The sequence below is a fragment of the Nanorana parkeri genome, unplaced genomic scaffold (assembly GCF_000935625.1).
Source record: "Nanorana parkeri isolate BGI_ZX_2015 unplaced genomic scaffold, ASM93562v1 scaffold168, whole genome shotgun sequence".
NCBI lineage: Eukaryota > Metazoa > Chordata > Amphibia > Anura > Dicroglossidae > Nanorana > Nanorana parkeri.
Window position 1 is genome coordinate 677,564 of NW_017306436.1, and position 17,228 is coordinate 694,791.

Here is a 17,228-nt window from a genome sequence, read left to right on the forward strand (position 1 = left end):
CCAGAGCCCGGAGGAGAAGAGGCTGCGAGGATCAGTTAGCAACCAGGCGGGACCGAGGATCGGGTAAATATATATTTTTTTTATAGGCCTGGAGTTCTTCTTTAATCCATGTAAACAATGCTCCTAACGCCAATTGTGTTGAATTGTGAAAATCAGGCATGGATTGTGCGCACCTTCAGTTGGGGGTGATAATGAGTACTTCTAACTATTATTATCATTATTACATTATTATACATTATTATTACACACATTTACAGCTTGATATATATAGAGAGAGATATACATATATCTCTCTCTATATATATCTCTCTATATATACCACAGTTAAAACATGCCGGACACCAAAAACGTATAATGCAAGACTTTTTTTTTTAACTAGACATTACATATTATCATGTGAATCATAATCATTATGGCTTGCATTTCAAAAATATTTACAAATTCATATGTAAATTACTAGTGGAGTACAAAGGGACAGATTCATGGAACCGTTCGGTCTTTGACAGATTCATGGAATGTGAATACATGGAGAGTTTTAATTACATTAACACCTATGAAATATCACATATGAAACTGTATTGCATATTGATTTTTCTTTTTCAACTCTCCAGCAATAAACTAACTCTTATATGGTTTGCATTGAATCAGACTGATTGGTTCACATAACTACAAATGCAGCTACCGTATATACTCGAGTATAAGCCGATTTTTTTCAGCCCATTTTTTGTGCTGAAAAGTGCCCTCCTCGGCAAATGGAAATACTATCAGATTACAATAATTTGTTCCTTCCCTGTGTGTGCCTTTTGTTACATATATCCTGAATTATTTCCTAATATAGTATCATTGTGACATGAAGCTAATTTGTAACATAGTTGTGAAATAAAATTAGTTCAGGTCGTAACACAACTTCATACATAGCACTTTGCCAACTGCCTTTAAAGGAGAACTATGAGGTGAGTGCTTTTCACTCACCTTATAGTTCTAGCCGACCTGTGACAATGAGACTGTCACAGGTCGGCTCAGTAGATCGGGAGGGGAGCGAACACATACCGGGTTCGCTCACCTCTCGATCCTGTCACGGCTCTCTGCCGTGACAGGGGGAGGGGCTGGATTCCCCTTTCCCCCGTCCGATCTGCCAGCGCTGACTGGCGGAACGGACGGGGGAGGGGGCAGGTACAGCTGGCTCTGCCTCCAGATAGGCAGAGCCAGCTGTCACTCACGCAGCTGGGCGGATCCCGTCGTCTAAGTCGGGATCCGCTCTGGCTGCGGCGTCTCAGTATACCGCGAGCTGTAGGTCGCAGTATACTGAGCTTAGGGTAACGGGAGGACGCTAGATTGTGTCCTCCCGTTACCCTAAGGAGAACTATGGGGAAAAACACTGACCCCATAGTTCTCCTTTAACTTTGGACAATGTACTGTCTTAGTTTCTTAGAATTCAGCATTCTGCCAAAAAAATCTTTACTATTAGATTCAAATAATTTGTGCCTTGCCTGTGTGTCTTTTTTTAACATATTCTGAATTGTTTCCTGATATCTTATCACTGTGACGTGAAGATGATTTGTAATATAGTTGTGAAATAAAACTGGTCAGTAACAAAAACTCACACAGCACTTTGCCACCTGCTTTTAACTTTGGACAATGTACTCTCTTGTTATCCATTTCTTAGCGTTCAGCATTCTGCCATAAATCTTTACACTATATTTCCATTGTTCCAACCGCAAACTGCAGATAAATGTATCCCAAACTGAATGAGCTGTTTTTCATTATTAGTTTCTATTATTTTAATTTATAATGTAGAACTTTTTCTCTAGTTGGCACGATGACACATAGAACATTTAATAGTAGCAGACAATGCAGGCAGTAATTTAGCTAGTGTGGCTGAAAAATATGCAAGGCCATCAAACTTCTCTATAGGAGGGTTGTTGGATAAAGGAAAATTAAACACTGATAGAAGAAGGGGAACTCTGTCATATGAGTCTGTACTGTTAAGAATAGGCCTGTACAGAGAACATTTTGTGTACGTTAAGCATGGCGTGTTAAATATACTTTTCAATGGAGTTTATGAAGATTTATGTATTCAGGGCTGTTGCCACTAGCTATCTAATTATCACCCCTTGATTATCTAAAGTCATTTTTTTTTAGTTCCTCTCTACTATCCTGTAATAACAAGTGCTCACATATATTAGGAATATAAGCGATATTAAACAGCATTATTCAAGTAACAAGTGTGCTTTAAAGGAGAACTATGGGGTCAGGGCTTTAGCTGGCCATACGCTGGTAGATTTTTGTATGAAAGTTCATATGAAAAATCTTCTCAGATCATTCGATAATGCCATCAGAGACTTGAATGTCAGTAAAAATTTTGTTTGGTTTTAATGTTCCTTTTTTAAGATCAATTGAGTTTTTTGAGGGAAAACCACATTCACTGTTCAAATTTTGTTTGATCGAGAAAAATTTGAAATCCTGCTCTTTCGATTTTTTTTCTCCGCTGCGTTCAATTTGATGATTAATTTGACTTCATTAACTTTAAAAAAATACAACAAACATTCTGAATTTTTTTTTCAGAAATAAATTATACTGGCGTATGTCTAGCTTTAGCTCTGAGTTAGTCTAGTCGGAACTTACACATTACTGAGGACTCTCTCCCTTCACATGAGTGGCTGTACATGGGAAGAAGGAGAGTAAGGCCATCCTTTGGTTATCTGTATGGCTGGTATCAAAAGAACATTCAGCGTGGGTAGCTTCAGCCTTTGGAAAGGTTCCATTTACAAATTTGGCTTTCCCAATTTCCAGTATCAATTTTATAATAATATATTACATTATACTTCCACTGGTGAAGTAATCTTTTGTATTACGTATTGTTTTTGTGCCCCAAGCTGTTCATTTCTAGCCTGAAGCTTTGCTTCCCTGGCAACCAATAGAAAATAATTTTAATGTTTCACTAATGCTTGACTATATAAACTAGTGGGTTTGTATGGATAAAGATACATGATTATAACTCATAAAAGTAAGCAAACACTTAAAAATTATTTTGAAACATTTTCCTTGCAGCGAGGGATTTCAGGATCTGATTTTAATGACCATGGGCCAGGAAGTTATCTGTTTCAGTATTTCATCTTGTGCGGCATGTAATATTTGAAAGAGACTTGCATATCCCTTCTGGCTTTAGGCATTAAAGGTTAATTCATGGTATTCCATATGTTTCCTTACCCAGCTGCTGAATTTCAAAACATGCCCTTGACAAATGGGGTCATCATGTAAGGTCACTTTGTTAATGGAATGGAAGTCACTAACTGCAGTGTGACACTTTAAACTGTCTCTTCAATTTCAATGTTTCTTTATGAGGATGTATCGTACATTGAGTACTGGATACAGATTTTTTCCCCCTCAGCCGGATAAAATAAAGACAGTCACTAAGGCTCCGTATATGAGTGGAAGTCTTGTTTCTCTGTGAAATGGTTCTTTTCTCAATTATTCTCTGTAAGGGGCTGTCTGAAATACACAATAGCTTGCTCTTTATATACTAAATGATAAGTAGTGGTAATATTTCGAAGGAGGCCATTCGGGTAAGTGTCCTTTTGCTCATAAACAAGCCAGAGTTGTTTATACTGAAGTCATTTTGTTTGTTGATAATACTTTTGCTCTCTCCACAACTGTTCCTAATTCCATTAAAATGTCTATTTCCTATGAGAGATCAGCTAAAATTCTTTAATACTGCAAACTTCAGCATTTCCAAAGGACACATTTATATATTAAAGTTTTAGATTCTCTTAAATGCTCATCAGAGTGTATTTTACCTTCCAGGGAATTATATATTTGAGACAACAATTGGAAAACATTTTGAATATTTTATAGGGAACAGTTTTGGTTAAATAAATTTTCAGCATGAGCACAACCAACTAATAACAATGTGCATTGCTATCTATGCAGTGCAATAGCTGCACTTTTTTTCACATAGCTACAATTATTAACAAACCAATCCCTGCATGTATGAGAAATAATTAGAAGTAACCCAAAGTGATAGCCAGGTGTTAGAAATGACCAAGCTACTCGACTCAAATCAAGGCTAGATCTTTGTGTGGCAGTCCATGGCATGATGAAATGTCAAGATGCAACAGGGGCACTCATTTTACTTTAACAATGTCCTCTGAACAGGGTATTACCAAAAGAGATGCATGAGGTAATTAAACATTTTAGGCCACAACCAGAGGCATGATGTTCCTCTCTCTGCACCTGTGTCGCTTGGCATAATAGTGTAACAGAGTTGTGGTGCCAATAATATTTGGAATCATAATGTTATTTTTATAGTGTTACATAATTGTTAGTGTGTCTGCTCACAGTCTTAATATCTTAATGCAAACTGCTCTAAACTGTGACCTTTTTTTGCAGAACTATAAACCTCAGCTGTCATATCAGTTTTTTAGCTGAGGAGACTCTGTTTTTTTTACAGCTTCAGTAAAAAATGTTTTAGGCATACAAGGTTAATTTGAGAGTGTTGGCAGGAATGACCAAAAGTCCTGAAGGCAATACATTTCTTGGGGGAGGATGGGAAGGGAAAGCTGTGACTAGCAGCACCATGATATCAAAGACTCCTCCTGTGAATCCGATGTCAGCTCTTCTAGACTGGAAACTTCACAGGTTATTAGGGTTGTCATCTACTGCAACCTTTGCATCCTTAACGACAAAGTACTATATATATGTTATCTTCATATGGACACACGCCTTGTATGCTTGATTTGGCTTAATATTTTTTGTAATGGCTCCAGGCTCCATGGCAGCTACATGGGCTGCTTTGGCTATATTTATGCCACTGTTCAGAATCTTGGTTAAGATTTTTGCTAGGCCAATTGGCGTTGCCCCCAATGGTTGTATTGCCCTAGGCCCAGGACTCCCTATCTATATCTCCACAGTTCAGTTCATTAGAGTAGAGCAAAGTGGTGTAGTGGTTAGCACTTCTGCCTTGCAGCACTGGGGGTCCCTGGTTTGAATACTGGCCAGGTCACTATCTGCAAGGAGTTTCCATGTTCTCCCTGTGCTTGTGTGGGTTTCCTCCCACACTCCAAAGACATGTTAGAAGGTAAATTGGCTCCTATCTAAATTGACCCTCATGCATGTGAGCTGAGACCTTAGATTGTAAGATCCTTTAGCGCAGAGACTGATGTGAATGTACACTGTGTAAATTGTCAGTGATATATAAATGCCTGTAATATATATATATATACAGGTGAAACTCGAATAATTAGAATATCGTGTAAAGTTCATTTATTTCACTAATGCAACTTAAAAGGTGAAACTAATATATGAGATAGACTCATTACATGCAAAGCAAGATAATTCAAGCCGTGATTTGTCATAATTGTGATGATTATGGCTTACAGCTCATGAAAACCCCAAGAACCCCAAATCCACAACCTCAAAAAAGTAGATTATTACATGCAATCAATAAAACAAGGATTGTACATAGAACAATATCGGACCTCTGAAAAGTACAAGCATGCATATGTACTTGGTTTGGGCCCCTTTTGCAGCACTTACTGCAATTATTTTGCACGATATTCTAATTATTCGAGTTTCACCTGTATACAGCTGAAATATATATATTTATATTTATTTTTCACCATGCTTCTTATTTTAATATTTTATTGCCTTATAGTACAGTTTTAGCATACACACTACACTGCTGAAAATCTCTCTAATACGGTTTGATGAAGGATAGCTGAGAATACCTCTATAAACAGTAGAGTCAGCTCACAATATCACTGCACTAAGTGTATTATACAACTTTCATAAAACACAAAACAAGCACCTTACAACCACAAGTGATATAAGACTCCTTAAAACTTTCAGCACAGCAGTTTGTATGTGGCCTAGGATCACCAATGTGCAGTGGTTGACAATCTTTATATCCACTTGTGGTTTCCAAATGTATTTTCCAAGGCAATGATTCTTTTGACAAACGTAATCTTTAAGCCATCATTATTGTTTTTGTTTGGTTTTCTGTGAACAATTTGTGTCTTCTATATTCCAGCAGAGTATTTCCCTCTTGCTCCACCATTGATTGGGTGATTGTTTTTCTTGTTTCTGTAAGTGCCTCCAGTGCTGACACTTTTCTTGTTCTTTTCTTCTCCAGTGAAGTTTACAGATTGCGGTGAACAAAGACGGATACATTATGAGACCAGTAACCCTACAGATTTCCGGATCGATGATGACGGGGTGATATTTGCTGCAAGAACTTTTGACATTTCACCAGATGAGAGAGAGTTCATGGTGTATGGCCATGATGAGGAAACCAGACAGTTTTGGCATGTTGCTGTGAATATCACCCTAAGACTTCAGCATGCACAAGACCAACAACAGGTAGGCTTCAATATGGCATCTACAAATATGGGGCAGACAAGATTATTATTATAAACACAACATACTGTGGTTGATTTTCTAAAGGAGTAGAACATGTTTACTTAGTAAAGTGAATATTCACCTATCTATATTTTAAATGCCTAATCATGTGTAAAGGAAATTTAAAAAAATGTTGTTGCCTGGCATTTGATTGGATGAGTACACAGCTTCACTTAATTTTCTAAACTAAGGGATCTATTCACGAAGCTGCCGAGGGCAGCCGAGTGAATGACGAATCTGAAGTGAAGTGAGCCGAACACTGTTCGGCTATTCACTTCAGGCTGGTATGGCTAATTTCAGCCGTACATCGCTGAAATCAGCCATACATCGGCTTGCTTCGTGTGGCTTCGGGTCGGCCGAACATGCTCAGCATGGGAAAATTTCTTTTTTTTTTCTATTCTGACATAGACCGTGTCAGAATAAAGAAAAAAAAGGACACAGCGGTGCTTCCCGGGACGCCAGGGAGAGTTAGCTGTTTGGAGATCAGTGTCCCTGGTTAGCATGTAACCAGGTACGCTGATCTCACTGCAAGTGGCCGGAGCCAGCCGTAAGATCACGGTTGGCTCCGCCCAGCTGTCAGAAGCAGGCTGTCGGCCGGCCGCTCAGCCAGCTTCGGCTTTCAGCACCGCTCAGCCATGATCGGGAGCTGAAGGGGCTATTGTGAATACTGAGCCGAAGGGGTCCTGGGGCCGAAGCTAGCCGAAGGATCGGCCGAAGCTATGGCCAGATCCTTCGGCAGCTTCGTGAATAGACCCCTAAGCGAACATTCTATTTGCTGAGTGAACATTCAGTTTTCTAAATGAACATTCTCTACTTCTTTGGTATCATCAGCCCCTTTGTGGGGAACAGAGTCTGCAGTGCTTTATTCAAAGGAGGCCTCCATTTGGGAAAAAATGCCAGCAAACATACTGTATATAATTGTATATAATCTTGGGTCATTAGGGTGCTTCAGCTGCAGAACTACCACTGTTCCCAGTATCTAATTCCAAGCTGGCTATTGCATATTTGTAATCAAAGCATTTTGTGAATGCTAAAGTAATCAAATGTATTGGATCAAATGCCATTATGTTTAACATCTAGTTTGTCTACAACGCACAGATGCAAGACATTATCACAGCCAAGTTTGTTTTCTGTTAAAGTGATACTCCAGCCAGAGCAGGGTTAGAACTTTTTTTTGTCTGTTTGTGGCTGAGAAGATTTTCTTTTTCTTCCTTTCCAAGAAACACAGCAAGGACAACTAAGTGGACTTCTTTACAAATTGAGGGGAAATTACCTAAAAGATAGTTGTTACTTGTTACCCGAATAGGCTTCTCAACTGGAATTCCCCCCTCATCTTCTGTTCCAGTGACAGTGGTCATCAGGACAAATAGAGGGTATATCTCCCCAGCAGGAACCCAGGCAGCAGTAAAAAACTTTATATGGGATTCTAACCCCTCACCACTACCTCACCACAAACAAAAAGCTTTTATAGAGAAATGTGAAAAACAATATTGTGCCGAGCTAATAATCATACATATCGAATAAATTGAAACATATATAAATGAGTCACATATATGAGCCTTCAAACAAATGAGGCATAGAAAATATCTATAATACAAAAAGACAAAAAAGCAAATAATGGTGATTGTGCAAAACAAATTCCTCAGATGATTTGCAGCCAATCTGCATGTAACTTTCAGGTAAGGATAATCACACAATGGAGGCAGACCTTCACCTCCACCAAGTGAGTGATGACATCAAGTGAGTGCTCACCTGGGGAGGTAGACCCACGGAGCTAGGTCAAATGCGCTTTTTCCCTGGGCAGAGCTTCTGATGTCACTGCACTGAGCTGGACGAACAGGTTTTTTTTTATCGCTTTGCTGCCATTTGCCCTGCTGGTCTGATCCAGCAATACCCAATGCCTGTACTTTTTACACCATTGTGAGTACGCATTTTTTATTTAATAAATTGCATTTTATTGGACGTTACGCACTATGTCCTTGTCCTTTTTCTCTTTCCACCTGGATTTATACTGGTACCTGTGATCTGAGGAGACCTTATCGCCTTTTCTGTGCATGGGCTTCCCTCCCCCATTAAGAAGGGAAAACGCGCATTTGACCTAGCTCTGTGGGTCTACCTCCCCAGGTGAGCACTCACTTGATGTCATCACTCACTTGGTGGAGGTGAAGGTCTGCCTGCATTGTGTGATTATCCTTACCTGAGAGTCACATGCAGATTGGCTGTGAATCATATGAGGAATTTGTTTTGCACAATCACCATTATCTGCTTTTGTTTTTTCCTGGGACCTTTTTTGTCTATATTACTTTTTTGTCTTTGTGTAGATATTTTCTATGCCTTATTTGTTTGAAGGCTCATATATGTGACTCATTTATATATGTTTCAATTTAAAGTCAGAAACTTGCAATGCATGCAATGTTGTTTGTATTTTTTACCAAACATGTCAACCAGCAATGAAATGCAGTACATGATGAATAGTTAGTCACCTAGTATGTTACTCAATTTTATGTTTTGTATTGAGTTGCTTTTTAATGTAATACATTAGTTTAATTAGCAAGATAATGTTAGGTCATTCTTGTTTCTAACACAATTTTATCCAGTCAAAGCAGATCCTTTTTCTGATGGTGAATACAGTGAAAGTCTTCACTTACAAAGCTATTTGTCTTTTTTTCCCTCTCTTGAAAATAAATTATTAATGTAGATCTGTAGAATGCGGTAAATACAAATTTTAATTGTAAACTGCACTTGTCTGTTAATCAATACAGTAGCTGTTTATTGATTCTATTTTGAGCAGATTCTCAGTATAGGTTCTGTGACTATGAGAAGTAAAACTAATTGACGGTTTTATAATTGGATAAGAACTGAATTTCTCTGATTACTACCATTTTATAGTTTAATATAAGCTTCGGAACAATCACTATTTCTCAGGCTGGATTCACATTGTTTTGTGTCCATTTCCATGCATTTTTACATGGGTTAACAACCAAGTTTTTATATGTGATGCCATTGTCATCAATAGGTCCTATAACACACAGATTATGAACTACAAACATTTAAAACAATGGCCAATCTGTGTACGTTCATGTACCATGTACTGGTGTTAAGATGCATAGTAGGTATGAGTGGGCCTTTGAAGATTTGAAAGGTATATCAAGTTTACTTAATAAGTGAGTTGCGCTCATATACAGTAACCCATAATCGATTTTCAATTATCATCCATTTAGAACAAAACATAAATTCCTTGTGGTTGCTGTAATGCCTGTTTTCACTATTTGGTAAACCAAATGTATTAAACGAATATTCAACATTCAAGTCCACTTTTGCCAAAAAAATACATAATTCTCCTCTGGTCAGTAATAGGCCTCATGCATGCAGACATCAATTTTTAACACAGATGAAGCCCAGCAGATATTCTCTGGAAAAGAAATAGCGTATGTGTGTGCACGTGTCTACACAGCTTTGCCTCTACATGCGTTTTTGTATCTAATATCTGTAGTTCCCATAATTCATTCCAGAAAGCAATAAGCTCATCATTTATTACATCGCTAGCTTTACTTTCTTCTGCTCTATCCATGCTTTATGTATCCACAAGCTGAGTACTTCTTGTGTCACTCTTCCCATTTCACACTAGAACTTGCTGTATCATGTACTGACATAAAAAAAAATATCTTCCTGTATTGTGAAATGAGAAACACAGGATGTATTCAAACAAACCTATGCAGTGGGGCTACCCCCAACCTGCAAGGGTTAAGTGCTCGTTTTGTTCTGGGAACAAAAATAAAGAAGATACCCTCAACTGATCCGCCTCCCCCCCTCCCCCTCCGCTCCGGAAATGGTAAATCCCTGAGCATCCTCACGTTTTTATGGACTTGCATTAGATGTGATGATTCTTCAATGGACCTTAGAACGCCAGAGTCTAAGGGCCACGGGGGGGCCAGGGGAGAAGAGGCCACGGGGACTGGTCAAGCAGCCAGACAGGACCGGAGATGAAGTGAGTATACCTTCTTTATTTTCATCCCTAGACCAAAACGAGCACTTAACCCTTGCAGTGCAGGGGGTAGCCTCATTATTTGCCACAATTGCTGTTATTTTCAGCAATAACAGTCAGTGCAATTTAAAATTAAAATAGAACTATGGCCTCCCATTAAAAAATGCAGAATCTGATTATGCACTTATCACATTTCTGAGTTATTATGGGAGAGCTTTACTTTAGAAATGTTTATATTACTTTTACATGTTTACATTCTTGCCCCTTCATATTTTTGTTTGCATTAAATGTAAATGTTTGTAGATTAGCCACTATAAGGAACTCTTATTGGCTCAGTGCCATCACTCACTATCTAAAAATAAATGAAAAGACTATACTCTTTAACAATAGATAAAGAAAATTCTGGTATGTTCATATGTGTTCGGAATTCTAAATTTGCTGTAAAAAGAACCCCATTTAAAACACAATCTTTAATTATGCCCTAAATCACTGTCCTATTTTACATACATATTTAGCACCCTCCACATCTAAATATGCCTTCAAAATGAATAAAATATTTGTTTCTAGGGAGGTATCGAAAATCTCTTTTGCTGCTTAGTCATTTACCTGAGTGAAACACATAAGGCTCTCCCTTTTACGCATTCCATCCCTAAATGGATTTTTTCATAGGAGACACACGTCTGAAATAAAAAAAGCAGGGTGTGACGCAGAATTAGCAGAGTGGAACCAGAAAGGAGTTTCGACACCTACAAAAGATTAATGGCTAGTGTGCAAAGTGGGTCATCCAGAGCATCCATCTTGTCTGACATAGGTTTAAAATAATTACAGAATTAATACTGTAGGATTTAATAGGGTCATAAATATTTGAGACATTCTTTACCAGTACATATTAAATGTGTCTTTGGAACTTGCATGACATTTCAGCATACCCAAGTCTGACTAAAAACTATCTGCCTGGATAGTGGCAGATATGATAATGAGAGATAATATAAATCCTACAGAAGTGTTCATTTATTCAACAGTCAGATGGAGGAGTCTTATGCAAAGAGACAGCATTGTGTTTTCCATGAAAATGCTTAGACTGGTCTTGCATGAACTGATTTTTCAAAAGATTTCATGAAAATTCTGCAAACCGAACATCGGTTCCAATATTCCTTGGCCAAACATGATTACTCAAAGCAGAAATTGAAGATATCAGTTGCTGGAAAATCATTCTGCACTGACAGTAGTTTTTGAGATGTGTTATCAACAAAAAAAGCTTTTAAAGTACCAGGCAATTACAAACTAAAACATGTTTGCAATTGTTTATAGAGCAAATCATGGGAAACACAACATACAATCACCCCCCAAAAAAATATCACAAAATATGTTATAGCTTAAACTTCAGGCAAATACTTTTCAGATCAGTACCAGTTTGATGAAGATTTTCTTAATAAGTGGGCTGTTTCCACTGTGGATCCGGCAATATACTGGCTTAATAAAACACTGAATGTACTTATTAAGAATGCAACTGTATATAAGGATCCTTCTGATAGATGATAAGAAGCCTTTTCCAAATCCGTAATTTTGCAAGATGGCCCTTCTATGCAACTGGCCATAGCTGTGATATCAGGCTTTTGGACCGTAGGGGAGTGGCCTCAGCTGATGTTTAAGGATCCAGCTACAGTCCTTACTGACCCTTTGGAGTGCTTAGAGCTTTTGTCTTCAGTCTTACATTGTTGTGTTATCCATCTTATCTCCCATATGAGAATCTGTGAACATAAAGCTAAAATTTTGGTCAGCAGAACAGCAATGTAAAAAATTGCTTGCTGTTTATACCTTTTGATGGTGAACGTCTTTTTGGTGCTTCGATGGATAATTTCATAAAGGTGGTAAGAGCACTTATTTACCCCAGCGCAAGAAGTCTGAGCCTCAAACTGGCAAGTCTTCTCCTGCCTCTGAAACAAAAAAGAGTTATGCTTGTTTCTCCCAGGCTTCTCACTCCAGAACCAAGCCTTAGGGAGGGGCCTAGTACCACCATAAATGCAGACAAGTGTTCTTCAGCATGAGGGTATGACCCCACTTTCCAAAGAGTGGGGGGGGGGACTCTGTTGTCATGTGTTCTGAAAGTTTCTTCGATGCTTGGTTAAGAGACATGGGGGGTATACATAAACAATTGGAGCAAATAGAATCTGAAGCAGCTTCCCATGACAACCAATCTGTTTTTTTGTTTCATTTTCAAAGCTTAAGCGAACAAACTGAAGAGAGAAACGGATTGGTTGCTATGGACTTCTGCTCCAAATTCTGCCTGCTCCAGTTACTATGAATTCCCCCCATGGAGCCAGCAGCTACTAGCTATTGTTCCACTCTCTGCCCCTGCCCCACTTTATGTCCATTCTACCTGTGTTTCTCCACAGACTTGAACACCTCCATTTTGCTCTAGCAGACCTTTTGAACTAAAGAGCCATTGCCATTGTACCAGTGAAGGAAAGGTTTCAGGGTTTTTACTTCAACTTTTTCACTGTTTTGAAAACCAAAGGAAGACATTCACCCCCATCTTGAGCCTAAAGGTCTTACATAGTTACATAGTTAGTTAGGTTGAAATAAAAGACATAATACCATCAAGCTCAACCATTTTTTTATTCAAGCTCAAAAATTCCACATGGAATCTGCCACGTCTGTCATAGACTCCCTTTACTAGGGAGACTCACTAGCCTCTGAGGACATCAGTGATGCATACTTTTATGTCTCCATCTTTCTAATGCGTCAACTCAGTCTCCATTTTGCTGTAGGCACTCAACTCTACCAATTTATAGCCCTACCATTTTGGCCTATCATCACCACCCCAAGTGTTCATCAGAATTCCAGCTCCTGTGACAGCCTTACTACCCTCACAGGGTATTCCCATTATAGGATACATAGACACAACTTTTGTTGTCTTAATTAAGAAAACTGTACTCTGAGTATTATACTGTACTCTGCTTCCCAATATAGACTCTTCAGTGCAAGAGCCATCCCACCCTGTGATTCTACATGAGCGTTATGGGTTTGCTGGTAGTCTCCTTCAAAGCAGTTCCATTTGTTCAATTCCACTACAGACTTTTACAGCACCACATTCTGTCATTGTGGGACAAATTTGTTTAGTCTCTAGGCTTTGGAGTTGGAAGAATCCTTCCTCCCATTGTCATGGAAGTTCATCATGATGGGTGTCAGCTTGAAGGACTTGAGAGGTATCCTAGACACTTTTTTGTGGCAGGGGACTTTGTCAACAGAGGAATCTCACCACCCAATCAACATTCTGGAGCTATTAGTGATTTGACAGTCCCTGCAATGCTGGACACCCCAAGTGGAAGGTCATCCAATATCGATTTAGTCAGATAACGCCACAGCAGTTTTGTACGTCAAACATCAGGGAGAAACCAGAAGTATGGCTCTGGTGGAAAACAGTGGAAAGGATTCTAGTCTGGGTAGAACTCTACATTCTAGCCCCATTCGCCGTTCTCATGCCAGGCATGGACAATTGGCAGGCATACTATTGGCAGCATCAGGACTCAAGGGAATGGTCCCTACACCCAGAAGTGTTTCAGGACCTTTGCCAAAGGTGTGGAAAAAATCCTATTTTGCTCTGCATATTAGCCCACAAACAAAATCCTGCTCAACTGATATGTTGCATTTACAGCTCGGAAATAAAAAACACTACCTGTGGGCAAATGTTACACCTCATTACACTAAACCCAATCACTCAATTATTTTAAGCTTATACATTGTATAAACTTGATAATTATGTACCGTATTTTTCGCTCCATAAGACACACTTTTTTCCCCCCAAAAGGAGGGGGAAAATGTGCCTGCATCTTATGGAGCGAATCCTGACGCCCGAGACATGCAGTTTCGGGCGCCGGGTGAGTAGTAGATCACTCGTATTAAAGCCGAGCGGCGGCGGCGATCGAGTTCAGCAGTAGGAGCCACTGCTCGTTTAATACGAGTGATCTAATGAGATCACTCGTATTAAAACCGAGCAGCGGCGACGATCGAGATCACCATAGAGCAGACGAAGAACGGACTTTCTTTGTCTGCTCTGTGTGATTACTGAGACCGTGGTGCCGTAATCACAGCGCCACCTGTCTCAGCGGTCACTAACTGCAGCTTCTGTCACAGCTTCTGTCATAGAAGCTGTGACAGAGGCTAGTCTGTCGAGTGCTCCATATGGCGCGCCGGACCTCCCTGTGTCCTATGGTCCGGTGCGTCTTATGGACCGCAAAATACAGTAATTTCAAAAATCAGTTGTATAAATCCACAGCTTTCATCAAAATAATAGATGTAATTCTGCCATGAAGGCCCTTGTTTAGGCACTGCAGGTTATGGGGTGACATTGCTCTGTCCCTGTCTCCCAGTTGTCCTCCATTTTCACTCTGTTATCTAAATGTAATGGGAAAAGGAAATTCCTGTTTACTTATTTCATCTGCACATGATTGGGTATTTAAAGTGAACAGGAATTAGGTTTTTACATGATTGGATAATTGAAGTGAATATTCACACAAATTATTGTATGAAGGTTCACAACTCCTTTAGTAAATCAGCCCAAATAAGTGACCGTTTCAATACATATTATGCAGGCATGGCCCACTGTTGCCATCATCAGGAAACCTACCATGAAAATGCCATGGAACCATCACTGGTTTACTTGTAAACAGGAAGTGGCTGCAAAGAGGCTGTGGAACAAAATCAGCAACACTGAAATGCAAAACATGCACATTGTGTATTATAAATAATGCTTTGGAAACCTATAAGTTATTCAGGCTTGTATCTACTTTCACCTTTAGCTTAAAACTAAACATTTCTTATTGGCACAATGCTTATGTCTGGATTCACACTGTTGTGCTATTAGGTGTTTGGTTTAGAAAGCCCCTTAACTTGAATAGGCTACTTAACGCACCAAAACTCAATAGTTGCATGCACTATTTTTAGTAACGCAGTACTGCAACACAACAGTGTGAATTCAGCCCTTAAAAACCTGAAAGGCAACAAGACGGGTACAAATATACAATTATGAAGTTGACATTTTTTTCTGCCCTTTGTCAGAAAGGTAGAGGTTTATTTTCATCTCCTTCATGATTTAGGACTTCAGTTTTTTAGGTATTGTGTCATAATCTGGCATCCACAGTGATTGGTAGATTCCAGAAAAATTTAGTTTCTGTTACTTGAGAGTCACTATTAAAAATAGGTCTAACTAATGCCATACCATAACATAATCATCACTGTATTGACTTCATAGTAATATTGAAATGCAGTAATCAAAAGCAAATTAAGACAAATAGACACACTTAACACAAAATAAGACAAATTGGCACACAATCGTTTCCAGGATAATACAGATCAGCAGAACATCGAGTACACTGGGGATTTTTTTTCTGGTTATAAGAGAGTTCTGGTTAGTTAAATACCAGATAACAGAGTTTACTGTAGTTCATATTTAAGAGAAAATACTTTTTGTGTGGTTACATAACTGCTAAGGCACATACTTGACAACCTAATTTGGTTGGTATGCAACTATCTTCTTTATTCTAGTATATTTTTTATTATATTGTATTCTGCATTTGATTAGTGATCATAACCTCTAATTATTCAGCTAAATGCATGACTGCGTATATAATTTAGCCATTTTTCAATATTTATCAAATTGTTTAATTACATTTTTTTTGATCACCTAGTATATAGTCATTTAAACTATCTCGAATCAGTGTAAAAATATTCTGCAATCTTGTGTAATGTGTACGATTTTCCCTTCAAATTAATCTGTATTTCAGCCTGTGTTCTCAGCCCCGATCTTCCTCATCCACCCATAGATATCATACTATTCCTTGGACATTCAGTGTCTACACTTCAGTCTTATTTCCCCTTCCTTACCTCCACCTCTTTCCCCGACATGCTTATCAAGATCTTTGTTTTTCCACTCCTGAGAGCTCCCCCAAGCGTTTTTGAAAGAGATGCTCAGACAATGCTGCCTATAAGGATAATGTGCTATTTGTTATGTAGGCCTGCATATTATTAATTCTGCTTACATATTATTATCATATATGTTATTAATATTTTAACTAGGTCCCTTTATCAGGCTGAACTCAATTAAATGCTCGCAACATGCTACACTGTGTTGCAATGTGCTGTAACACACAAAAAAGCACCTCAACACATGTAAAAAAGGCATTGCAGTGCAGACAAATCTGCTTAATCATTTTATCTTTTGCATTCCCTGTTTTTAATTTCCCCCTCATCAACATTTAATCTAATTTAAAAAAAAATTATTAAAAAAACATTCTATTTTAACATTCTAATTTATTTCATTTTTATTTTATTGCATACCTTATTTTAGACCCAGTGATTTCACCACTGGGTCTTTTTCCATTTTTATGCAATTCAAGCAGATCATGGCTGGTGGGCGGGGCCCTCAGAATGCTGTACATAGCTTCCTGACCTCAGTACTCCTCTCAAGAGCACCCAGCTCTAATGCAAGCAGCAGGATGGCTGTTGGGGGGGAGCTATGAAAATATCAAAATGCTTTTATGGGTGGAGGTCGGTGGCCCTTTCTAGGCAGCCTGCTTTTGCTTGTAGACTTCCCTAGGTAACGCTCACTTGTGATGCTGAGCCTCTGTAGTTGAAAGAACTTAAATCCAACAAATGGAAGGGGTGGCCAAGGCACAGTCAGGCAGGGGAGGAAAGACCTAAATGATACTGGAAGTCCTGCAGCTAGGAAATAAGGCATGTTCTATCTGACTTGCTGCAGCTTCTAATGCACAAAATTCACAGTTGTCATTGAAATTACAGAAAGCAATTTCAGTACAAGAGAAAAGTCTCTCTTGTACTGAAATCG

General features: G+C 38.8%; 1 protein-coding gene across 1 annotated transcript in view; it reads left to right on the forward strand.

Moving 5' to 3' along the window:
- The window catches only part of CDH2 (cadherin 2), a 267,906-nt gene that overhangs the window by 174,491 nt on the left and 76,187 nt on the right, over window positions 1–17,228 (forward strand). Inside the window, exon 3 of the mRNA XM_018554665.1 lies at window positions 6,131–6,357. Within this exon, the coding sequence (XP_018410167.1) occupies window positions 6,131–6,357 (227 nt within the window). The remainder of the gene's footprint in view (window positions 1–6,130; window positions 6,358–17,228) is intronic.